The sequence below is a fragment of the Idiotropiscis lumnitzeri genome, chromosome 7, assembly GCF_059441095.1.
Source record: "Idiotropiscis lumnitzeri isolate Australia: NSW breed Sydney's pygmy pipehorse chromosome 7, RoL_Ilum_1.0, whole genome shotgun sequence".
Classification (NCBI taxonomy): Eukaryota; Metazoa; Chordata; class Actinopteri; order Syngnathiformes; family Syngnathidae; genus Idiotropiscis; species Idiotropiscis lumnitzeri.
Window position 1 is genome coordinate 2,016,017 of NC_142397.1, and position 27,374 is coordinate 2,043,390.

Below are 27,374 nucleotides of genomic sequence, written 5' to 3' on the forward strand. Positions count from 1 at the left end.
TTAAAAACAATAACGCAAAGATAATAATCCGGGCCTTTTTATATCTTACCAAGCTTCAAGTCTCGATGAGTCTAGTCTCCACTGCCACTGCCAAAATGTCCTGCCCGTGCGGATCGTCCTACCGGAGGCTGATTTGTATTTGGACTCTGAAGTTGAAATGTGATTGGACAGAAAAAAAAAAAAAGATTGGAAGCATCACAAAGACTAAATCATGACAACATAACAACACATTCAGTTTAAATTCATAATTTAATCCACACTTTTGTCCTTTTATTTTTTTTTTTGCTCGCTTTCTTTTTACAGTGGCATAGTTGAAAAATTAATATTCAATATTAAGCGGAGGGGAGGAAAAAAATCTCACACATTCTCACACACACATTTACCCTAACCCATAAAAAGCAAATTACTTACAGCGAATTGAAAATGTTTTTTTTTTTTGTTTGTTTGTTTTTTATAAAATGAGTTCTTGATGGCATGAAGAAGAAAGGTGAGCGTCGGTGGTCCTTTTTTTTTGTACAGTGATAGCTGACGTTTGATTCACCAACGATTTTGTAGCAAACTCAAAGGCCATAACGGTGATCCTTTTGTCCATTTTGGGTGATGTCACAGAAGAAGAAAAAAAAATATTGTAAGACAGGTACTTTAGTAATCACAGCTAGAATATCCGTATTATATAGTTGGTGTCAATCATGGTGATAAATACATACATTTTTGAACCCCCCCTTCCATTACAATCCCTGTTTGAAGAATACAAAGGAGCACGAGGAGCACACTGAAAAGGGGAAAACAAATGATCGTTTCAAATGTTCCACTCAGATCTGAACAGAACAGCAAGACATGAGCAGTATGATGACTATTCGCATAAAATGACTTTTTTTGTTGTTGTTGATGAATAATCATTTTCCACTGGGAGGAATAATTTTTGTCTTAAAAAAAAAAAAAGAAGAAAAGGCTTATCCAATTTTTCTATTAATATGAAGTTACTTTTTCCTTGAAGAAAAATTAATTTTCCCTGGAAAAAAATTATTCTGGCTATTTATTCACAACTTTACCCCATAGAAAATTAATTACAGACTATTTCTGACATCTTAACATATTTTATCTCATAATACTGCAAATGTGTTTTCCTTTAAAAAAATCCTTGTAATTTTTTTTATTTTTCTCTCAATATTTTAACTTTCTTCTTGAAACAGTCCAACAATTTTCCTATTTTTTTTATGTAACAAATGGATTTTTTCGCATGACATAATTATCTTTTCCCCGTATTATTTCGACTCCATTTGCAAACCGATACTTTTTACTTTGAAAAGGTTCCTCCAAAAAGGATCATAAGTATAAATCTTTTTTAAATTTTCTTTCCCTTTTCTGTGTGGTCTCGCGTCCTCCTTTATAGAAGAAAACAGCCAGTCTACAACATGTTGGAAAATGTTATGAAAATCAAGTTAGAACTATTGACTTTTTTTGTACTAAAATTCAATACTTACATGTTATTTACATCCCTTCTGGCCCACACACAAAAAAAAAAAATCTCATGAAACACCTCAAATAATGTAAATCGTCGCTATGCAATGAAAAGCTCATATCGCCAAATCGTTCACGGCCGTGTACCATCATCGTGATTAACATTAAAATACTGTAGCATACATCTCGAGCCATCATTGGCCACCAATAAATTAATAAAATGCGCAAATTAAAATGTACAAGTAAAATATAAATACAACCTAAATAAATATTTTTAAAAAAAATAGTTCTTAAATATGACATACAACTGTATTCAAATTAAAAGTTAAATATAACTGAACTGCACTTGGGCAGTGATTCTTTCTCGTACTACTTGAGAATCACTGAATAAATATTTGACGTGCTTTTCATTGAACAGCGCCAATACGCCATCAACAAATGTGCCAGGGATCCAAAGAATTCACAATATTCTTTACCAATATTCACATTATAGCAAAGTATTTAACAGCAATATGCACACATTGAGCATAGTTTTTTTTCTTTATTTTTTCCTCCTGTTGGCTCAAGAAGTTCCAACCCGGCAGGGTTCCACTCACTGCGGGGGTTCTCACATTGGAGTGGCCGAGGGGGTGCACCAAATTCTTTTCTCTCTGATCCAGATGCAAATCCTGAGACAAGAACCAGTTGGCATCGGGATTTCCTCGCTTTTGAGCCCTCGCAAATTTGTGCTTTTTAAATGCCGGCCCGGGGAAAAAAAAAAAAAAAAAAAAATGGTGGCCGAGAGGAAGCGGCTTTAATCTACTGAAGATTGTGCTTCTACATTTTGCGTTTCAGGGTCAACTTTGGGATCTCGCTATGCGCTATTGTGGGAAAAAAAAAATCCCTCCCCGGATACTAAAAAAAAATAATAAATCAGCTTTGACTGGAGTTGACGTTATGTCGCCAAAATGTGTGCAGAAGAAGGTAGCGTGACGGTCAAAACAGATATGCAGGCACCTTCAACTACAAAAAAATAAATAAATAAATAAAAAATAGCCGCCAATGGCGCTTAAAACAAATAAAAAAAAAAAAAAAGAGGTTGTGACACTGAGGCAGCTTCAAATTGTATGTCTGTTGTCAAAAAGTAAAAAAAGAAATAAAAAAAATAAAAAGAAGAGAAACAAGAAGCCTAAATGAAGTATTCCTTCTTCTCCTCGGCGTGCACGTGGTTCCCTTCTGCGTTGATGATGGCCGTGTCGGCGTCGGGGGCGTCCTCGGACCCTTTGGCCTCGTGTGTGAGGTACGTGCCTGGGCAGAAGTGGATGCAAATGAGACAACTCAGCACCTGCTTACGGCCCAGCGACCACTAGAGGGCCCCCAAGAGCACAGTACGGTCAAACAAAATGTGAAATATTGAGGAAGCACAGACTAACGTAAACGCTTACCAACGCTTTTGAACATTTTGACAAAGTTTTCATTTGGAAGGACAATAGCTTCATTGTCACTTCCTAGTACGCAGTCTCACTATTGCGCACATTTTTTTTTGGACTTGTATAATTGTTTGTTTTTGCATCGTTTGTTTTGTGGTGTAATTCCACTGTTGACCACTAGATGGTGGCGCACTATTATGTTTGCCACTATATACATTGAAACAAAAACTGTGAAAACAGGAAATAGTTCAACCCCAGCCAAGATTTTGCTGAAAACAAACAAAACTATGAGAGCAAGTTGGTTTGTTTTTGTCTTAAATTTCGTTGACCTAAACGATAGCGTTGGAAGCCGTGGATGTTAGCGGGCACTCGGCTTACCTTTATGTCTAGCCAGGTAGCGGCCCAGGACGATGATCAAACACAAGGTGATGAAGACCACCACGGCTACCACGCCGCCGATCAGAGCGTGGTCGGGCCCGTGCTGCCCGATGGCGTTGGGGTCTGACACCAGATGAGGACGTAGCAAAAAAAAATAATAATAATAAAAAATTCAAGTTCTGAACACATTTGCGGAATGATACTGTCTGCAGATGGGTTGTAGAATGACAACTTTATATTCATTGATGTGACTGAAAAAGTACATGCACCTTTATCCAGATCCCCACCTGAGCAACAATCGTCTTGCCAAATAGTCAGTCGTCTCTTTTCATGTCGCGTTTGTGACCAAATAAAAGCGCTGACATGTACGATGCCCCCTCAGTGGAACATTCAAAGTGCGTCATTGATAAATATAAAATCAAGAAAATGCAAGTCTCAAATCTATTTACACACCGCACCAACACCTCCTACCTCTTATCTTTACTGTACTCCCTGTGCTCTTCGTCCTGCTACTACTCGATAAAAGCGGCCCACAAAAAAACAACATTTTCTAGCTCACAGCTCGCTTTGTTAGCTCATCCATCATTGGACGCACGCTCCGTGTCATGTTGGCCATGGCGGGGTGCGACACGCGTAGAATGTGGACACGGAATGTGATTGCCTGATGCGGGAAAGTCGCTCGGGAAAAAAACAAGAAGAAGAAGAAAAAAAAAAAGCTCTCGTGGGAAAGGCGCACAATATGAGGAAAATCGAACAATTACTTGCGTGCGTACTTGGTGTTGATTCTCTCACGTGGCCGACTCAGGCGAGGGCAGGTGGGGTTGGAAAACAAAAAAAATCATTGGTCGGTCTTCAAAAAAAAAAACTGCTGTCCATATGCCCAAATATATTTTTTGCCCTTGTCGTCATTTTGAACGTTTTTAGCGAAATAATATGCCAGTAAGTCAGTAACATGCTGAGTATCTGGATAAAGGTGTAGGTAGAGGCACGGTGAAGACACATTTTTATTCTTTAGCTTTCGACTCAACATGAAACTGTTGCTGTTCTGCTGTTCTTCTTGCATCTCCTGTAGATGTGTTTTCATTTTTCTAATTTCCCGCCAATTTATATGACACGACATGGAAAGCGCTTCGTGACAGCTCCAGCTGTAGTGAAATGCGTTATATAATTAAAGTTGTACTGTATTGTATTCATTTGGAGAGTTATTAGACAGTCCCGCTTGTCACCTGTAGGGGGAGCCCTGTGCCAAAAACTTCCTTCACGCCCGCTCTTGCTGCTTTCCTTTACGGGGAAATGGCGCTGCAGCCATCGCTCAAGTGTACTTAACCGCGCCGCATCTGCTGCGGTCTCGCAGACATCTCCGAGTAATTACGACACGCCGCGTTGCCTCGCTCGGCTTAATAAAGCATATTAGGGCGCATAATGGGCGCCGGTGATGAATTGGGGCGCGGCGATGACATTTATTGCCTCTCGGGTACTGCGAATGAGTCTTCCGGGCCGAGGCCATCCGAGATGTCGGCCGCTCGGCGCTCAGCCAGACGTGATGGAGGTGCCGAGGAGTGAGGAGTGTCACTTCCTGGGTCTCCTCCGCGGTTGCATTTTTCATCAACGGGACTTTCTCAATGATCTAAACAGACTGACGTGGTATCGCTCCCTAAAGCAGGCGTGCGCAAACTACGGCCCGGGGGCAACATGTGGCCCGATGAACGTTTTAATCTGGCCCACAGAACTTGAAAAAAAATTAAATGAATAAATACTGTGTTTTTTTAAAGTGTGGAACATGACTTAATATTTTCTTTAGCTGACTCAAGGTTTAAATAGTGCCTGTATTTCCAATTTGAAAACACTTATCTCCTTTGTCCACTGGTATTTTTCATGCGTTCTACACGTGATTATGGCGCATACGTGATGGCACTCTCGCAAACGGGAATGCAAATAAATTCAAACATGAGTTCAAAGTTCGAATGAACGAACTAATGTAATAAAATGCAATTTTCAAATTCCAAAGGCTCCAATTTTGAAAGAAACATTAAAAATCTCTGCTTCAATTTGATCAGTTGGTGTTTATATAGAAGTTTAAAAAAAACTTTATTTAGCCTTTATTTACCTTTTATTTAAGTATAACCCAAACCAAAAACACCAAAACATTAATTTACAATGAATCAAATATTCTTTATTTGCTCGTGTTTGCTAAAAATTCATGGGAAGTGGACCTTTAAAAAAATAATTGCATATTAAATTGCAATGTCAATATGGAACAGGGAAAAAAAATCTCAATTTGATTATTTTTTTCAAAATCATTCAGCCCGACTCTCACGTGGGCAGAACTTTTAAATAAACTATGACTGAATCTCAGCGAGGGCTGCAGCTGTTACACTTCGCGATGATTACCTGTCGCAAAACGGCGCTCAATGTATCGATTACCGTATTGATTTGGACGGAAAGCGAATGGCGTACTGTGACGAGCGTACGCCGAGCCTGCAGATTTGCTCAAAGGGCGGCGGCGAGGCAAGCAAGACTCAAGACTCGGATATTAAAATTCAGGAGCGGGTCAATTTCCGCACCTGAGATTTCTCACGTGATTTGAGGCCGTCAATGACATCGAGTCAAGTGGAGCATTGCCGATACATACAAAAAAAAAAAAAAGACTTGTCAGGCCTCAGCGAGTGTTCTCACCGTATACAAAGAGTATATACTCGGCGCTGCTGGTCCCCAGATGGTTGCTGGCCTCGCAGCGGTACGTGCCGTTGTCGGTTTTGTTCAGCGTCGTGATCGTGAGCTCCCGGCCCTCCACGATCATGCGCTCCACGTCGGGTAGCTCTCCGCCGTCTTTGGACCACAGGACCGGTTCTGGACTGGATCAAATGGGAAGGACATGAAGGTAGATGTTATGAAACAACTTTTTTCAAAGTTTGGCTGGTCACGTGACTAATACTCGTATTTCGAATGCCCAAATATGGTCATTTTTTTTTTTCAATTTTTACTTCATAATTGAAATAATAATTTAAATATTTTTACACAATTTTAGCCAATTTAAAATGGTGAAAATAGCTTGAAAATAAATACAAACAAATACACTGCCGCTCTTGAATGCAACTTGTTTGTTTCAGAAGTATACTACTTTTGTTTCCACGTTCTGCGGAAGTTGTGCGGCGTAGTTGTCGCCTCCATTTCACATGTGGGAGTTTGATGAGTGAAAATTGGAAGGTTTGCTGGATTAAGTTGGCTTGTTTGTTTAAAATCGAGCCCGTGCGAGGCTTCGTTGCAGAAAGATCCTCGGTGGTGTGTCGCGGAGGTAATTGACTCTCTGTTTCATATTAACTCATTTACTGCCATTGACGGCTAAAGACGTCAAAGATCCTTTTTTTTTTTTTTTACTCTGCCGATTAGCGAATGAGTTAAAGTCCATTTTTGTGGCACTACTCACTTTGTCAAGGACTAAGACAGCCAAACGAGTCTTATAATCCAAATTGATAGGTTCTTGAAGTCAAGTCATTGGACTCACGTCCCCACAACGCTTCTAGTTCCACAGTAGCGAGCTAGCTAGCCCCCACCCGTGACTTACATGGGGTTCCCTCTGGAAACACACTCCAATTTGAAGTACTGGCCCTCCTGTGGGATGATCAGCGAATGTGTGATCTCTAGATGGGGAGCATCTGCAAACGCACACACACAAAAACAAGAGTAGTTAGCTCTCCAGGTATTGGGCAGCTCATATCCCTTCGCCTAATCCCTTACCTGCACGCTAATCCTCACTAATCCCGGTGGAAATGCAAAACTAAACCCGCAGATGTACGTGTAATCTCAATTCTAGTATTTCCCTCTCAATGCTAATCTTTATGATAATCCATTTGTGTGAGTGTTCAAGACTCACAGTGGACCTCCAGGACTTCGGTGGTCACGTAAGGGTTGGACAAAGACACGTGCTCCACCATGCATGTGTAGGCCACGCCGTCATCGCTTCGGTCCACCTGGAAGTGCAGGCTGCTCCTCACCGTAAACGACTTGCCCGAGGCGCTCACCTCCGTCGTGCCTGCGGGAACGAAAAAAAAAACCGAGCAAGTCTCACTAAATAGTTTTGGTACACCTGCTTAGAGTTTTTATGCGTTTGAAAATGGTATCATTTCGTCAGGCTTCTTTCAACGTGACGTGGCGCTACAAATGTTGCTTAAAGTTTTTGGTTCTTGTTTTGACCTTCACGATGTCAACCAAAATGTGTTACACAAAATGAACACAGAGAGTCAGTGGAAATTGAATTGACATTTTAGGGACTATAATTAGTGCGAGAAATTAAATAATAAAAGTAAGAATCAGACAATTCCGTGTGGGGTCCCTCAGGGTAAGGCTTTAGGTCCACAAGTATTCTGATCACACTTTTTTTGCAGGTGGAACAGCCAAGCAACCCATTAATTTTGCCCATTGTCACTTTTAAATTAAGAGTGAAACAATTTAGAGTTGAACCGCTCAGGGAAATGCTTTTGGTTCATAACTTTTCTATTTAGCGTTTGTCCACTGTCGCTTTTAAGTGCGAGAATCAGAAACAATTTGGAGGGGAGTCCCTCAGGGAATACTTCTGTTCATTGTCACCTTTCATTTCGGGATTGAAGGAGGGCCGTTTGGGAATAATATGGTAGTTTAATTTATTACACACAAATATTCCACATATCAAAACTAAAACTAATAAAAACTAAAACAAGGCATTTTTGAAAAATAAAAAAATTAATACAAACTAATAAACCTACCCTAAAAACACAGATTTTTTTTTTTCGGGGGGGACACATTAGTTGTCTTCATTCCTTGCAGGGAAGAGAATAAATTGTACAATGAAGACACACGTGCTGCACTATCGCCAACTGCTGCAGAACTTCCACGAAACCTTGAGTCACCATGCAATCTCAAACATGTAATTGTTTACGAGGAAACATTCCTTGCACAGAAAGAGGCGAGATTGTACAAAGCAAACATCAATTAAGGTCAACTTGCTTCCAATATGAAGTCGCACTTTTCAAGCAAACAAACCAATTGGCTCTCACTGCATGACATGTTCACCTGGAGCTTTTTTCTGGGAGGAAAAGAAAAACCGAAGAGTTGGCGCATGAATTCAAAGCGACATGTTGTTGCTATTACACCTGCCGCAGCCCCCTCAACCCCCCCCCCCCCCCCCCCCCCAGCAACGACGACGAATTTGAGTGACAGCGCAACATAGCGCTTCCAGCAGAAAAGACACGCTTTAAAAGCACGCCTACAAAAGATTCCCATCCCGGAGCGTTGATTGACGTCCCGACACCCCTCACGCTGACACTTTGACATGGAAATGAAGTTTTTAAGTCGAGCCCTCCAGTCGCTGGCTTTGTTCTGCGGCGGGCTTTGACTTCGAGGAGCATTCGTCGCCGCCGTGTTTGCCCAAGCGGCCTGACAACAGCCACGCACGCGCCACTTAGAAAAGTGCACCGAGGCACATGCCGTCGGGGCCAGACTTTTTATTTTATTTTATTTTTTTAATTCTGGTAACTCAAGGAACACGTCGTGACATCAGCAAGGAGGTGGCGGTTTGATGTTGTGGCCTGAAATAGAGGGGAGCGTGCCTGAAGGTATCGACATGAAAAAGAAAAATTTAAAGTTTCAAAATGCCGTGATATGAAAAGAAAAAAAAAAACATGCCTTTCCTCACTAAAACAAATCTCATGTGCGATAACGCAGCAACCCACGCTGCAAAAAGTGTACCAGGGAGGGCCGCAGCCCGAAGTAAGACTTTCACAATAAAAGAAATCGCATGAATGGCGTTAATGCACAATAAAATGATTTTCGGCATTAGTAAACTAGTGAGTTAATGTGAAATTAACACGTCAAATTGCCCAACCCAACAAAAATATGTATGTCACATTCTTATTTTTCTCAATATGACTTTTTTCTTAGAATAAGTCCAACTTTGTTCTCAGTATATTTCATTCATCAATATCTTGTAATTTTTTTTCCCCTGTCAATAATCGTGACTTTACTCAGAAAAATATAAAATTCTCAGAATAGTGCACTTTAAAAAAATAAAAATTAATCAGACAATACACTCACAATATTAACTTTTTTTCCCTCCGAAAATGTTACTTAATTCTCACAATACTACACTGTTCATTCTAAATATGTCTCAAATCTTGTAATTACGTACAATTACGCATCACAATTACCAAACCTGCTCTTTTTCTCTTTGTGAAGACAACATTTGGAATACAGCTCTTGTGTTTGGAATGCGCACGCGTTCCTAATGAAGTGTCCTGCGAGCGTATAGCCACCGGCCTGTTCAACATCTCAACTTTCTGACACAACTTTTGACGAGACGCCCAAGAACGAGCGTGTCATCTCCACCGAGACAGACGGCTCCACCTCGCTGGCCCGTCACCAATCTACGTGCGCGCCATCCCTTTCACATCCTCGCCGCGCCGCCATCCATCACGCCACGCCGACTGGCCGGCCAAACAGACAGACAGACGGAACCACCAAGAAAACACTTTCAAGTGCAAAACTTCAATAAAGAGCAAGTGTCACGCTGCATCGCCGCAGCAGGCCGGGTGACGAGCAGGCAACAAAAACATTGGTTTCTTGAAGATTTCAGCCTTTGTTGTGTTTTTGTTTTTTTGTCTTCTCGACTTGCAGAAAATAATAACGCGATAAAAGCGCTCACACAGACCGTTTGTCTGTTCCATGTGATCACGGCACCATCTGCTTCTCTTGTATCATTTCGTCAGCCTTCGTTCTACATGGCGAGGCGCTACAAATGTTCCTTCATGTTGCTTAAAGTCTGTTGTTCTTGTTTTAACCTACACAATGTCAACCAAAGTGTTACACTCTCCTGTATAAATAGAATTTTGTGTAAGTTGAATTTACCCTTTCGGGACGATAGTCGGTATAATACATTTAATCGGAATAAAAGTGGCAGACACAATTTGGGGTCCCTCAGGGTAATGCTTTAGATCCACAAGTTTTCAAATAATACTTTTTCACTTTTCTGGAAGTGCCACGAATCCCCAATACATTTGCTCATTGCCATTTTTTTGAAAAAGTGAAAGAGACCATTTGAAGTGGAGTCCCTCAGGGATCTGCTTTAGGGCCACTAGTCTTCTTTTGAGGCTGTTTTTCAATACTTTTGTCCATACACAAGTGAATAGAGTATAATCAAAACATATGAAATTGCCCATTAGTTGGTCCTAATTTGGAGTGGCGTTCCTCAGGGAAATGATTTAGGTCCCATTATAAACCGATTCTTCTATGTGTGTTCTCCACCTTGTATACGTAACATGGCAAAAAAGTGGAACGTCAACGTGTCTTTCAATGTTCGGTTTTAACGTCAAAGTGGGGAGGGGTACGATGCTTCTTCACACATGACCTACCTTGGACCTCCTTGTCATTCCGGAACCACCGAATATGGGCGGCCGGCTTGCTTCCCGCCGTGGTGCACGTCAGGGTGATGACCTCGCCTTCCAGGGCCGGCCGGGTGAAACCCGTGATCTCGGGCCGCTCCGGCACTCCTGGACACGCAACACACACCATGTGACACTTTGTAGACGCTTGTTCCTCTTGTTACTTGTTTTTAATCCGACCTAAAACGGTGAGGAAGGCCTTGGTGGTCTTGACGGGCATGGTGAAGAGCGAGCACGTGTACTGGCCCTCGTCGGCCAGGCTGACATCGCTGATGCGGATGGTGAGCTCTTGCCACGACGCTCGCACCAGCTCGATCCGGTTGTCCCGAAGAGCTGCGCGGGCGAACGTAAGAAAAAAAAATCAGTGATCGTCCGCATTGTGAACCGTCAGCAGGGTTCCAAAATAACTCATCATCATCTGAGATTACGATATTCATTTACGTCAACGCGTTCGGGTTCTATTGATTTTTCACTCACAGGAACACGTTTAGCATTTCTCATTCAGGTGCATCGTTGGGAAACGAAATACAAAGGCAACCACTTAAACGATACAGTTACAGCAAGCAAACATCAAATATATTAAAAAAAGATATTCTTTTCCTTTAATCGCGACATAGTAAGATGGATAATGAAACAAAGCTGATTGGTTCCCCGTATGGAACACTCCTTGCCTGGCTTGAATTCCTCACCCCACTTTTGGTTAAAACCCATTTTCCAATTTTGACTGCTCCAGTCCAATTGCTCACCAGATGGTTTGAATATAGGCCCATAAGGATTTTTAAGGCCGATTCTGATATTTGGACAAATAAAATTCCAATAACATGATGAATAAAAAAAATATACATAATGAATAAATTAACATCTTTTACGGTCTCTTAAAGCTTACCACAAAATAAATAAATAAATAAAATCTTTTTACAAGGCGCACCAGGCTATAAGCCGCAGTTTCCAATGTTGAAAAAATTTAGTTTACAGCATGTACAGAATGATTTTGTGCTGTGAATGCACATCAAGGTACATGAACAGATTGTTAAAAAAAAAGTGCCTTTTAACACAGCAACAACTTTGCTCATAAAAACAGAACAGACCCAAGAGAAAAAAAGTTAAAAAGTCTAGATTTAATGAGTGTATTTTCTGAACTATAGAGCGCCCCTAGTGGTGAAAGATTGTCAAAGAGTGAAAAATCCACAGAATAGCCGCACCCTCGTATGAGCCGCCTGCTTCAAAATCAAGGAAAAAAGTAGCGGCTTATAATCCGGAAAATACGGCACTTACTAAGCTTCACTATATATACTATATATATATATATATAGTACAAAAGTTTAAAAAAAAAAAAAAAAAAAAAAAAATAATATATATATATATATATATATATATATATATATATATATATATATATATATAATATATATATAAATATATATATATATATATATATAAATATAAATATATATATATATATATATATATATATATATATATATTTTTTTTTTTAAACTTTTGAAGAGCAACACGGGCAGCATCTGTTTGCCACGCCAGACTTTGCTGTCACATTCTATCAACATCGAGAAAAGAACAGACATCAACAGGAAGTGTTTGCGTGGTGAACTATTGATTTTTCCCTATTGAGCCAAGCCGAGGCGGAGACACCAAGTGGACCTGAGTGAAGCATTAGTGCAGAAACCCAGCAGCACTTCACAGCACAGCATAAAATTTTTTTTTAAAAAACTAAGCGAAATCTATTACTCACGCGACACCCGGGCAAGGGAATCACGCTATTAGCTTAGCATTGGACATCGCGCAGGGAAGCGGACCGGAGATCCGTCACAATCAAAGGCAAATGTCAACGCGTGACACGGATTGTTTTAGTGCACGCTTGAGGAAATCCATGTGATGAAAAGGTTCATTTCCCACCGGAAAGCCACGGTCGCTCCCTCGGTGTTTGCCGTGCGCGAGGCTAGGATGTGCAAATCTGGAACGATGACCTTGTACATGTGCTGCAGATTTGATTTGAACACGCACGACATTTTAGCCCCTCCCACTCAAATGCGATCAGTGAAACAGACAGCAGGACCGGTCTCGCGGGACGTCAGGACACCTGCTGCTCGCTAATGCTAACACATGTTAGCGCCATAAAAGTTTGCGATTTTTCTGCTATGACTTTTACAGTTTCTCAACTTTTATGGTTTGTCAAGTTTTTTGGTTTGACTGTGTTTACTTTCCTGGTTTGTCTCTTTTCCCGGATTGCGAATTTCCTTGGCTCATTTACTTTTTTTTTTTTTTTTTTACTTTTCTGGTTTGTCTACTTTCCCGGTTCATCCTTTTCCTGGTTGTGTACTCATTTTTCATCTTAACTGGTTACATTTTTTGAGGTTTGTCTTATACCCTGTTTTTTTTTTTTACTTTCCTGGCTAGTAGATTTCTTGGTTATCTAGTTGACTAATATTACATCACACCTGGTTTGTCAAGTTTTTTAATTTGGTACTTTTCTTTTCCTGGCTTGCCAAATTCCTGGTTGTCTCATTTACTTACTACTTACTTACATTTTACTTTCCTGGTTTGTCAATTTTCTGGGTCTACTTTCCTAGTTTATCTACTGGTTTGTCTTCTTTGCTCTTTTTTATGTTGCTGGTTTGTCTGTTTCCTGGTTTGCATAATATTGGATTTGAATGCCTCTACTGCAGGTAATGAGCAAAAAAAAAAAAAAAAAAAGGGTTTCAGCCAAATTTTAAACGTGTTTTAAAACCCTCATCTGAAACCCTCTTTTTCGCTTGAAACCATAATGTAAAACCCTAACCTTGACTAGAAACCCAACTCTCGTTGTGAAACACTAACTTGAAACCCCAACAAAGACCTGAGACCCTAATTTGAAATGTTAAACCTCGTTTGAAGCTGTAATTTGAAACCCTATAAAAAAAAATCAAATGACATTTTCCTTGGCAACGTTGCACACTTGGACACTTTCTTCACTAAACCCACACGGGAAAAGTGTCGATAAAAAGTGTTGAGAAAAAAAAGCTGGCACATTTACCTGTAAATACAGCCTGGAAAGTGTGTGTGTGTGTGTGTCTTTATTTCTTTACAGAATGTTGATTGAACTTGATCTTTTATTCATTTTTTTTTTATTTATTGGCTGTAATCGTATCATCCTGAAACATTTGGCAAAATGGATTTATGAGATTAAACACCTTGTATTCACAGCAATCCATCTGCCTGGCAGGGTTAATTCTCAGGCACACGGCTGAGAAGAAAACATACAAGGAACGGCTCACATTTAATACAAGTACTTTATGTGCCGTCACTCACGCAAACCCGGCAAGGAGAAATGTAACTGCGATGCACGAAAAGTACATTTCGTCTGCACAGGCAAGAAAAGTAAATATCAAACACTTGACGATAGTCTGGACTACTTAAAAAGAGAAACATTTATCCAGTCAGTCAAAAAGCATTTGTGTCCCAAATATTTTTTTTAAAAGTCAGACAAAAGGTTTTGAGGTGAAAAACTTATTGCAAAACAACCAACATAGTTCTGATACAGTGAACTGCCTAGATAAAATTTGTATAATTGAACTTGACAGTAAGTTCTCTATCATGTCCGTCTCAGCATTAAATCACATTAGCATCATAAAAAAATTATTTCCAAGGGGAAGTTTGCGTAACCGCCTAGATTGGCTGCGGCCCAATTAAAGCATGAAGGGTCCACGTCTAATTTAACTTGATAAGGAATTCTTTATCATATCTATCCCAACTCTAAATCCCCCACTTTTTCAATCACGCAAAACCAAATACTTAATATGGAGGGAAATTTCCACAACCGCCTCGACGGGCTGCGGTGCCATTACAGCCTGAAGTGTCCACTTGTCCGTAGAAGTTAACTTGATACCAAATTTTACGTTATGTTGTCTCGTCAAAATCACAACTCGTCACAACACATAGACATAGGGAAAGTTTGCACAACTGCCTAGACGGGCTGTGGTCCGAACCCCAAAGGACCCACTTGTTGTACATTCAGTTTAACTTGACATTGCATTCTCCATCATGTCTGCCTTAATCAAAATCACATTTTCATCGCAGGAAGTTTGGGCAACTGCCTTGATGGGCTGCAGCCCAATCCAAGACATTCGGAAGCGGTCCTTATTCTCTGCTTTAACCAATCAAAGGCTGGACCCGCTCAATCATGTGCTCATATGACCGCAGTGCATTTGCAACAACACGACACGCCCCCGTCGGCAATCGCGAGACCCCCACCCCCCCAACAATCCACCTGGGTTAATTATTCTCGGTTTGGCAGAGCTAATGCCTGTTTGGGCGCACACATTAACGCTTTCATTTAGCGCGTAACGGCTGTTTGATTACTATGCATCAGCCGAGATCCATTTCACTCGCTGACCTTTTTTGATCTGAGGCAAATGTCCCAATTAGACGCGGTGAATGATCACGCGCAAACAACTGAAGAAGGAGAAAAAGGAGCAGGAGATGAGGAGTGCAGGTGCATGACGGCAGCGTCGACATCAGTTACGTAGCGCACTGCTAGCCATACAAGTCATTGACATTTATATTTAAGACGGAGTCGATTGTGAAGGGAATGTGTTAAAATAAACATTTGAATGGTTGCAGCACTGGACATTGTATATTTATGCTTGAGTCTTTTTGAAATCCACCGAGCAACTAGAATCCATGCAAATGTAATTTGACTGGTTCATGTTGAATGAAAATAGGCATTTTTGTACACGTCAATACTTTCAAGACACCTTCATAAGAATGCATTTGACAAAATACCTTCAATAACTTCACCGATGTGTATATATGTGATATAGAAATACACTATTTAAATACTCGCTACCATTTTTTTATCTATCTAGGGCTCATTTGTTTTGAAGGCTTTAGAGACACTTTTAATATACAAACACATTTAAAAACATGAGCAAGAGCAATAAGACTAAAATATTATAATAATATATATCCTCTGATGTGGCTGGGGAGCGGGAAGTCTGGGCTTCCCTGCTGAAGCTGCTGCCCCCGCGACCCGACCCCGGATAAGCGGCGGATAATGGATGGATGGATATATCCTCTGACAAGATACATCAATAATTATTGTCAGTGATGTACAATATAAAACAAATTTATAGCCGCTACTTCCTTTCGGCGTAAAAATCAGGATTAAAATTGGACATTGAATTAAGAACTAGCCTGATCGTAAAATAGACCCGCTTCCAGTTCTCACTCTTCTTTATTCATAATTTACAGTGTAAAAACAAAAAGTTTGCTGTCATCTAGTGTCCGACGGTGGAATTACACTCAAATTACAAACTGTGAATTGTACTAAAATAATCCGCAAAAAATGAACTGAATTACCCAAAATTATTTTTTTTATTTTTCCAGGGGCTTTTTTCACAAAGAATTCCGCTTACCCAGATTACTTTGTGTCTTCATTCTCTAGGAACGTGAGTGTCTGACAGCCAATGAGCCTCGAGTGCGTGATATGTAACAGATGCCAGCAGGCACGATACAAGAGGAGGACCGCACCAAATGAGGATGGACCTGAGAAACCCGGCAAGGTTAACGCTCTCCTGAGGCGCACTTGAGGCTTGAGTGAAGCCTCTCACGTAGAAGCTCATCGTTTACGCTTTCGCCGCTGATGCATGAGCCCATTGAGCTGTCACCCACCCACTTCCTTTCCCAGCAGCCCTCATTCCTTCTCACGGGATGCCCGGAATGAAAGCCACGGGGATGCGCTGACAAATTCAACAGCTCAACTTGGAGTATACACACTGCAGCATGACTGTCAAAGCTGGCAGAGAATTCAGGAGCTAACCATATCATATTCAGATGACCGTATTTTAAACTGTATCGTGAAGAAAAGGAAAATTTGTATATTTTGGAGGGAAACACAGAAGAACAGTGACTGTTGCGGGCATCTGACACCAACGGATAGTCATCTCTACACGTCTTTTAGGACCCTTTAGCTGTTCAACAATATGCCCGACAGAAATTAACGTGAATACAAGTACCCATTAGCTGTCCGAAAACATGCCTGTTGTTAAACACACAAATTAAACAGCAAACCAATACCCGTATAAACAAAGCAGGAATGAGGAATTCACAGCAGTGACAAGCCCTTGATTTGCTGTTAATTCCTCTCAAAAGAATCGATTTGTTCATTTATTCCAACTTTTTTTTTATGTGTTTAAAATGCCAACAGTGTGTTTTGCATATTCTTGCACATACCAGAAGCATTACAAAGGATTTAACATACGGTGTGTCGTCCCTTTGAATTTCTGGAGAGAGACGCATATGTTTTATCCGTTTTTCTTCCTTTCATCCCATCTAATAGTCTTTGGGGGCTTTTTCATCCTCATTTGTCAGACCTGAATTAAAATGGAACAAATTATCCAAAGGCCAAAGATCAGATTTTGTCTTCAGCTCTACCCAGCCGTCGCTTAATAATACACATAGCTTTTAAGTCATTTAAAAAAAGAAAAGAAAAATCCATATCGCTTTTAAAAGGTCATTTTAATCTTTCCTGCCCCCCTGTTGCCTGTCTATTTCATGTCAAACTAAAAAAAACAGACCACCTTATCTATAATAATTTGCTCCGGGCTGCATGAGAATACACCCCCCCACCAATCTTATTTAAAGACAAAGCAGCAGATTTTTTTATCATCATCATCAACTCATGAAACCAGTAAAAGGTGTTTTTAGATTAGACACACACAGAGACAAAATACCTTTGAGGGTTGAATACAACATGTTCCAGCACCAATCAAAATACGGAACTCTTACTAACTTTGTGTTCGTGGAATAACAATTAAACCGAATAATGAATCACCGTAAGGGGAGCACCATGTTGGACGAAATCATTACCAGCTGCAGACAGGACGTGTCGTTGAAATTATTCATTTGTCGGCCTACAGATTGGAGAGAGTGATGGATTTTGCAGGTGCCACATTATTGGTCAATCCTCGACACGTCTGTTATTTTAGCGCACTATTAACTTTTTTTAATAGTTGAAAACAACTTAAGAACAAACACTTTTTTGTTTGTTTTTTTTTGGCCAAAAATCAAGAAAATAAGTTCAATTTAAAAATGTTAAAGTTTCAAGTCAGGGTGATGATTTCAAATTAAGCTCGCAAGTTTTAAATCAGGGTTTCGAGCCCGGATTAAAGTTAAGGTTCAAAATTTTAATTTTCATCATTTGCAATTAGGCTTTCAAATTCCACATAGCCCCACAGCAATGCTGTTGACGTGATTATTATGTTTTTTGTTTTTTTTAACAAAGTGTTGACAAAGGTGAAAAGAAGTTTTGTTTGTGTCATGACTTTTGGCGTCCGCACCTTTTTTGTCGCCGAAGAAGAGCGTCTGCTGCGCAGGGTTGGACCACTGGAGGGAGGTGTTATCGTTGAAGTCCACCCGGCAGGTCATGTTGGTGGCGGAGCCCTCCAACGCTGTCACGTTCTGAGTGATGGGGAACTGACCTTGGCCACCTGTGTGTGATTGGGGCGGGGGGGAGACAGAGGGTGGGATTTAGTGGTCACACGGTTGAGGTCATGGCGTTAGATTGCTCGTTAGGACAAGGTCTTCATTTGAAAACCAATCACAGCGGAGCGGCTCAATGTCTTGACATCACCGGAATCTGTCGAGTCATCATTTTTTTTAATACTTTGCCCGTAATGTTGGCTTGCGGTTCTCAAATTGTGGTACTGGCGCCGTAAAATAGCTGTGAAAAATTATGCCATCTCATTTTGCCAAAATGTGAAATCTGCCTGGCAACACAAGCCAGCGAAATTCTGATTGGGTAAAAACTCTCACCTAAGAATACAGCACTACGATATAATATAACATCAATGTGAAGAATATGATCGTTGTTTTCTTGATTATTTTAGGCCAGCAGAGAAGGCCTTGAAGGCCTTGACCGCCCACCACTGCTATAATTAACGACTCCCTTCAATGCAATTTTCCTTCGTAAACATCTTTTTGACTGATGTCACACATTTAAGTCTGAATAAAGTATCATTCAAAGCATATAATTGCTCGATGCTGTCCAGTGACATGGAAGCTTTTGTTTCCAAGTGTGACGTCATGGTTGAATGCAGGAGAGCATAGTCGGCAGCGCTAATCACGTCCCCTTGCATACATCGCCCTCAACTCCCCTGACGTGCTCGGCCAAGGTGACATTGACGCGGCCTCCTCCCAGGTACAGTTGACCGCGTCGGCCGAGGGAGCAGCTGCCCGCCTCATTAGTCGAGTGAGCACCGGAGGGCCCCACCGTCTCCCCACCGCACCCCCCCCCAGGAGGCGCAAAGATCGGCGGACCTTCCTTGACCTCGATTGTCCTGACGGGCGCCGCTCGTCAGCTCAGGGACACGCTGAGGCCGACTATAAATAGCAATGAGAGCGACGTTATGACGGGGAGAGGGCGGGAAGGGGGGCGAGGGGGGGGGGGCGTTTTACAGGTATTTTGGCTCATTAAAATATAAAATGTCCTTGTTTGAATGTGTCGGTTTCATTACATCATCTGCCTGACGGAAAGGGAGGAGTCCAATTTAATAGGCAATGTGTAAAATTAGACTTGCACAATCCGATGTGGTCCAAGACTACTTTATTTATTTATTTATTTTTTTTTAAATGAGTCATTTTAGTTGGTTCTTGTACGTCTTCTTCTACGACTGCGACGCATCTTGCTGAGATCAGTTACTATTTTGTTTAGATCTTTATTTAATTTTAACTTCAAGGGTCCTGCGCCACACCCAGGACAACAGCAAAGAATGCTTGGTGCCATTTTTTATTTTATTTTTTTAAAACCATTTTCGTCGCTACTAGCCTCATCATGCTACTAGGGCTAAGCTAGTTCTTCATTTTGGTCTGCTGTCCAATTTAGCAAAGTCCCTTTTGTTTTGTTGCTAAGACAGCATTAGCCGGCGAACAGCGAGGCAATAGCCAAATATTTCTTTTGACAGGACATATTGTTTTATTTATTTATTTATTTTTTGTAAAGGTCTTGTATTTACTCAGTGCTTATCAATTATTTTCTGTTACGCCCCTCCTAGCAAGAAGAAAATAATTCTCAGCGCACAATGAGCAAGGAGAGCGCCACTGCCAACTACTGGAGTGGAGGTGCAATTACACTTTATTGTAGTTGAGCGGGGGGAAAAAAGCATGTTCCCCAGGGTCACATGCGCCCCCTCAGCATCGCATCCCCCCCCCCCTCCCAGGGTGCCCAACCCCGTATTTGAGAAGCATTGGATTCACTGAAGACGTCCCTAAAGTTGTTTTTCTCCAAGTAGTGAATATTTGTTGTTGTATCTATCGATGCGAGTGACATATAATGACAGGCAAAATGATTACGAATAAATGACAGAAGGCTGAATTCACCTGTTGCTCATCATACAATTGAATAATAGCTTCAACTCAACAGGCCCACATTTCATTGTTGGTAAGCGTATTTGCAGACAAGATTGTCACTATTTCAATCTGCGTACTTTTTGTGACATTTTTGTTTGAGACTTTCAATCAAACGAATGAGCCTCGGTTAAATAACGCTTGGCAAAGACCCGTGCCTACAAATTCAGAAGAAAAGAACTCTTGACTTTTTGCCAGATGAGAAGTTTCTCTCAAAGGCGCGCAATACAATGCAGACGGAGGTCGCGCATGAAAAGAAAAAGCATAAAACTGATATCTAAAAGCACAGCGAGTCAAGTCTTCACATCTGCGCGTGAAAAGCAAACCGTCAGGACAAAAGACGGCAAGGTCGCCCACTGACAAAACGAATAGTTTTGGTGTGCTCGCCAGAGACGATCCGTCACCCCCAAGGCGTAATTTATATCAGCGCCGAAGGCTAAATTATGTCAAGAGCATGCGTTGGCGTGTCTTTGGGGCATTATGTGGAATGAAAGGACGTCGCCGTGTTGACAGGTGGAAACGTTTGCAGGTGACGGGAAGTACGTCAAACCTATTTATTACAGATATAGCGGAAAGGGATAGCAAAAATCTGTTTAATTGACTCTCAAAGAAATATATATCACGCTTCATTATTCATGAAGATTTTTTTAAACTATCCTCCTTAAGACGCTGATAAAAATGTGTGGTTGCTTCCGTAGTTTTCATTTTGAATCTCAAAGCCATCAATTTTGAAGGGTGATGTTGAAAGGCGAGTTGGCAATGCTGTTCAGGTGTTTGGAGGTCAGAGTTTATATTGACAATTAAATGAACTCGCTTTCTTCATCCAGGATACACAAAAATTGTGCAAGTATTAAAAAAAAAAAAATATATATATATATATATATATATATATATATATATCAGACACTTCAATCAAAATGTTAGTTTTTTTTTTTTTTAACCAAAATTCTAAGACTTAAATTTATTTGTTTTTGTGTGTTGACTTAATTCCTCTTTAAAACGTAATTGGTCCCTCGTGGGGCTTTTGTTTTGTTAACATATCCCGTCGTCATTTTTCCTATTTTTGGGTTACATGGATGTGAGAGCTGCGAGAGAAAGACGAAAGCGGCAACGTCAGCCCTCATAGTCACGTGATCATCGTCACGTGTCGGATTCCTCAAGAGCGGCGCTTCAACTCCCCCCCCCTCTCCCCCCTTGTTACTGTTAACTTTCCGACACAATCAAGTGGGGCGCCTCATGAATGAAATATTTCGCTGCACAGCTGAGAGGAGAGGGGGCGGGCGGGGGGGGGGGCGTTGGGGGGCTCGGTTGCGGCGTTCTGTAAACACAAATATTTGACGAGAGGATGTGAGAGAGGAAACGGCGGCAACAGATGCACTCGAGGCGTGCTGCAGGTGAAAAAGAGATGATTAGCAGCCGCTGCAGCACGAGGAGCAAATCACGAGTTCCTGCTCAGTTTTGGGGATCGCTTGAGCAAGACAATAATGAGGAGGAGACTCGTCCATCGGACTTTTGAAAACGCGAATCTTACTCTATCCCAGTGCTTCTCAAATAGTGGGGCGGGGAGGCGATGCTGGTGTAACCTTGGGGAAAATGCTTTTTTCCGCCGTATTACAATAAAGTGTAATTGCGCCTCCACTCCACTAGTTGGCAGTGGTGCTCTCCTTGCCTGTTGTGCGCAGCGAGTCTTAACTCTACGGCATAGGTTTGTTTTACAACAAATGCTATTATTTAGAGTTGCGGCAGAGAGTGGGTGTGGTGGTGGTGTTTTCTTCTTGCTTAGGGGTGCGTAACATAAAATAATTGAATCCAAAATACTGCTGCTTGTCTCCAATTACATCTTTCTGGACATTTTAGAGTTCCTTTTAAGATTCCTTGATTTGTTTTCCAATCTTTAAATGGTTTCGTCTCACCTGACCTTGCTGATCTCGTCCATCTCGACACACCTGCTCGGTGGTTCAGGTGGCACACCAAACGCGACTAGAGGTACCGAGGACTAACCGGCGACTCAGAGGACTGTGACTCGACACTCCTCGAGTGTCGAAAATAACGAGTAGAGTAACATATCTCGCTCATTCGCCTCCATTCGTAGACGATCAGTCGAACTCTGCATGTTGCCACTTTTCAAAAAAAGATGAACTGAGACTTGGAATGCGCTTCCGAGTGTTGCCGAGCGGGAACGTGAACGTTCTCATTTATCGAGGCGGAGAAGATGATACTCGTGCGCTATTGATTTTGCGAGCGTGCGGTGCTACGTGGAGAATATCAATACCAGGAGGACGGCGGCGATCTCGAGTGCACCGGCGGGGCGGATCAACAACGAGGCCCGGGCTGATGAATGTAAATAAGAGATTTATTGCTATGGACGATGCGCACGATTCTTGCTGTGAGACCACCGCGAGAAAACGAGGGTCTTGTGAGACGTGATAGATGTGTTGCCACCGACGCCACCCGACCCCCGCGCACGCCCAAAAGCCGTTGTCAGTTACAGTTGACCGCACTGAATAATGGAACGCGGCACGTTGATGAATGCTTAGGGAGCATTCAAGCAGAAGCAACTGGAAACTGCAGGCTTGTGTCTTCCTTTCATCACCCGACAACACTCACAGGACATAACATCAGCAACGATAAAAAGTCTACACACCCTTGTTCAAATGGTAGGTTTTTGCGATAGAAATAAAGGCAAAGTAAAAATAACTGAAATTCTTCATGAATGCTTCACTGTGGGTATGATTTTCTTCGGCCATGAAATGTGTCTTTTTGCGCCAAACTTTGGAATAATGACCAAATTTTTAACTTCGATTATATCAGACCATCACACATATTTTACCATGATTGGGGGATTGTGCTAATTTTTATTATAATTATAAATGGAACTCTGCCCTTAGAATGAAAGTAAACAGGGTTCATTGCATAATATTTTCACATTTAAAGCTGGATATTTCCAACAAACTACAAAAAGAAAAAAATACTTAAAAAAAACGTTAATATTGTGGAAAATCACTTTTTTTGGGGGGGGTGTTCTCAATTATTTCCCGCCTATTTCTGAAAAAAGTGTCCATGAGCAAGCCGTAACCCACACAACTAAATTCAACATATACATTAATTTTTACTCCAAAATGTTGACAAAAACAAAAATAGTTCCGTCTTTCCTCTGTTTTCGCACGTCGAACATCCACCCGTGGGAACGTGGGAATTAATCACCGCTAATGCTGTGTCTTGACAAAATTGTAATTAATTGGCCGAGTCTAAACGGCGTGGCCCATTTGCCAGCATGTTGGGGGAAGCGAGGGAGTTTCAACACGTGCGCTGTATAAATATTCCATTTAATTAAAAACTGCAGCGGGCCCCCGGTGGCGCGCGGCGCGAACAAGGAATAACAGAGTTTCCCATCTCCCGGGTGACTCGCGACGCGAGGCTGCTCGCTTCTCTCACAACAAGTGAGCCGAAGATTTCGCTCCTGACATCTCGTTGGAATCACGGCATCGAGAGAGTACTGGAGAAGTTCACCAACGAAGCCAACTGTCATTATTCTTACCCTCAAATCTAACTTCTATTGTTATACAAGTCTCGCTAAGCTCTTCAAGGAAATAACAATAACGCGAGTTTTACCGTCAACGCTTAATATAACTGTGCCAAGTTCATCTCCCGCGAGAGTAGACGCGGATGAAAGTGTTCTGATAAATCGAATTGGGTGGGAATATTTTTGGCTCACGTCATCTGAAAAGGTGCACCCCAAGGCTCGCTGCCAAGACCACTTTGATTTTCCTCGCGCGATACAGCCTGGTACAAGTTGCAATCAGGAAAGGTACAGGTTGTTCACATGTACCGTACCACGCGTTAAAACATTATACGTTTTTTAATTTTCAATCAACAGCTGAGTGGGTGGAGCCTAACCATACCATGTGTCAACTAAACAAACGTTGTTGAGATACAGTCATTTGTCACAAAATCATTGAGTTAAACGATAAAAAGCTGCACAAAAAGAAAGAAAGAAAGAAAATGAATCCAACAAAATCTAAAACTTTGGACTTTACAATTTTTAAATACATATTTTTTTTGTTCTTCCGTCTGTTAGCTAGCAGACTACTTCCTGGTTCAAAAAAGACGACTTTAAGACACAAGCAATTTGTTTGGAAATGTAAAATTCTTTTGTCTGCGAAGCCACTGAGATAATTACACTTTCTCAAAAAAGTTTGTTATTGCTTAAAGATGCCACAAGATGGCGGCAAAGCAATTATTTTGTTATGCAAAGCTACGTCCCCGCAACACCAAGATACTACCAAATGGCACCAAATCAGTATTTTTATTTTAAGACACGGCTAGTGTGAGTTTTCTTTCCAGCTAATAGCGGACATTTGTGAATATCGAAACGTGAATATGCGGGGCGATTGATCATGAAACATCAAAGTGGGTAGGAACTAAATCAACGGCGTTACCTCGCACCAAAGTGACCTCGCCGTGCCCTATCACTTTTAATCAACGCTCTCCATCAAAGCCGCGTGGAGCGCGTATCGACAGCTTCTATGAAGACTTTGCCAACAGCCATTTCTGCGACCTTTTGGTCCAGCAGGAGTTTTACGAGAGCGGCGTTTTGCACCGCGGGCACGCCTCTTGGCCTTTTCATGAGCCTCGGCTCAAGATGAAAGATGACTGGATTATTTTGCTGTCAGGGCACCTAAAGGCTGCCAAATGTTCTCCCCCAAGACCGGCTTGGGATGCATAAGCCATATGGTCCTCAAAATCTGTAGCGAACCAAAATGATCAGAATCACAAGAAAAGTCAGGAAGCAATAATGGATCGAATGGAAGAAATCCATCTACGACAGGGGCGATCATATCTTTCGGGTCCAGCGACGCTTTGGAGCTGGAGAATTTTTTTTCTATGTGAAAATAAATACATACTTCCTGACTACAAAACTCGACTTTTCTAATTTCTCCATAAAAATTACTGTATTTTGCGGACCATGGGGGAAAACCCCCCCCCCCAAAAAAACGATATACAAGCCGCAGTTTTCTATGTTGTAAAAAATGAGTTGTTTACTGCAAGTACAGATTTTGTACTGTGAATGCACATAAAGGTACATAAACAGTTTGTTAAAACGGTGCCTTTTAACACGGCAACAGCTTTGCGAATTAAAACAGAACTGACACAAGAGATAAAAAAAAAAAAAAAGAGGTATTAAGGGTATTTTCTGAACTAAGAGCGCCCCTAGTGGTGAAAGAAAAATCCACAAAAAAGCTGCACCAAATCGAGGAAAAAAGTAGCGGTTTATAGTCCAGAAAATACGGTAAGTCGAGAAAAGTGCAGGTTATATCATAAGAACATGATTTGGTTTTTGTGTCATCACTCACTAAAGTGCCGCTTCTGTCCAATGGCGTCAACATGCATGGACACTTTTTTTTTTTTTTTTTTTTTTTGGAGCTGACAAAATACATGAATGGAAGCGCTTTAAAAAGCCTTGAAAAAACGGATTGTGAGAGACTACGATCATTTTTATGAATAAGGACGGAGGGCCGATGACGTAAGTGACGTATATCGCCAAAGACAACGAAACAGTCGGCGACGCCATTTTTCTTGCACTCCTTTCCAACAACATTCACAGGACTACGAAGCGAGTCCCAATCTAATATAACCGCGCCAACAACGACAATTACGTCAGGGGAATAAAAATCCTATTAATGCATTCAATCAGGTTGAGTTCTAATAAGCAACCTGGTGAAAGTCACGGGAGTTATACTCACTTAACCTTCACTCCAACACATTTCATCATTCCTATCGCCGCCCGGCTGCAAATATAGATATTCTTACGCTTAGAATGAAATCTATTACTCCTCGACCGGCCTTGGCGATAACGCACCGGCGGCAGCGAGAGTTTAACCAGCAAACACGAACGATGAAGGCAATTTCAAACAGCTAACAGCTTCCCGTGTTTAAACATCACCGCGCCTCGGTTATCATTCGCGGCGCCACCGCTCGGGAAAATGGGAACGGCGCTAATGTGTGTTCTGATGCGATTTGCAATTAAATGTAACAAAGGCGAGAGGGGACGGGGGTCGGTCACGCACGGTTCGGATTGACACAGGGGACGACATTTACAGGAAGAGACGTACAGTAAGCCCCGCCCCCGCCCCCGCCATTGCAGGGGTTATCGTCCAAATCTGTGATATATCCACACATCCATTATCTGCACCGCTTCTCCTTGCGGGCGGTGCTGGAGCCTATCCCAGCTGTCTTCGGGCAGTAGGCGGGGGACACCCTGGACTGGTTGCCAGCCAATCGCAGGGCACACATAGACGAACAACCACCCGCGCTCACACTCACACCTAGGAAAAATTTAGAGTGTTCAATCAACCTATCAAGTGTGTCTTTGGAATGTGGGAGGAAACCAGAGTACCCGGAGAAAAGCCACACAGGCACGAGGAGAACATGCAAACTCCACAGAGAAAGGCCGGAGCCGGAATCGAACCCACCACCTCTGTACCGGGAGGCCATCGTGCTAACGATCAAAATTAAATCACATGTCGCCACCTCGTGGCCAAAAGTGGAATTACACCTCAATCCACGTTTGAGGGTGCGTTATTGTATCTCTTTGCTGTTTTTGGAGAGGAAGACCTCGGCTTGGGTGTGATCGCTTGTCTGGTTATTATGATTTTTATATTTTTAAACTTTAAAAAATATAATAATAATCAAATAATCGATATGATAATCGACTAAAAATATTTTTTTGTAAAACCCCTACAATGTACCTTTGTACCTTTCAATGTTGGACTTTTAATTTTCATTTCTCCTGCACATAGCTCGACGTCTTGACCGTTCAAATAATGCAGAACGACATCACACCACTGAACGTTTTATTTATTTCTTTATTCAGCAAGGGTGCCTTGCTACTGAAATAAAACTCTTGTCATTTTTTTTATTGGATAATGCTGTGCATGCAAATGATTCCACTGCGCACTGTATATCGCCTATATGTTCTCGTATGTGCGGCAAGCGTATTTAATGCATGAAAATGGCGAGCGATTATGCAAACCGCGTGTTAAATGCGTGTCCATTCATCATGAGGATCATGCGTGAATATGACACATTCATTAACTGGAAAATGTTGACAATGGCGAATGCTCGGGATTGGTTCAAATAAGCAGATAAGACTTGCTGGCTTTTTTTTTTTTTTTTCCAAAACCAAGTGAGAGTTCCTTGAAGGCAACACAACACGCCCGCCGTGTCACCTTCACTGACCTTCCTTGCCAGCCCAAAGAGGAATAACACATATTACACCTAAATTGTTGCAATAACGAGAAAAAGGTCATATTTG

General features: G+C 41.6%; 1 protein-coding gene across 1 annotated transcript in view; it reads right to left on the bottom strand.

The window, feature by feature from the left end:
* Positions 1-1,130: 1,130 nt before the first annotated feature.
* The window catches only part of cadm2b (cell adhesion molecule 2b), an 82,652-nt gene continuing 56,408 nt past the window's right edge, over positions 1,131-27,374 (bottom strand). The window contains exons 3-10 of the mRNA XM_088301112.1: positions 17,995-18,144; positions 10,841-10,993; positions 10,631-10,768; positions 7,123-7,281; positions 6,814-6,904; positions 5,925-6,103; positions 3,249-3,371; positions 1,131-2,748 (exon numbers count right to left, since the gene is read on the bottom strand). Of these exons, the coding sequence (XP_088157238.1) occupies positions 2,630-2,748; positions 3,249-3,371; positions 5,925-6,103; positions 6,814-6,904; positions 7,123-7,281; positions 10,631-10,768; positions 10,841-10,993; positions 17,995-18,144 (1,112 nt within the window). The 3' untranslated portion in view covers positions 1,131-2,629. The remainder of the gene's footprint in view (positions 2,749-3,248; positions 3,372-5,924; positions 6,104-6,813; positions 6,905-7,122; positions 7,282-10,630; positions 10,769-10,840; positions 10,994-17,994; positions 18,145-27,374) is intronic.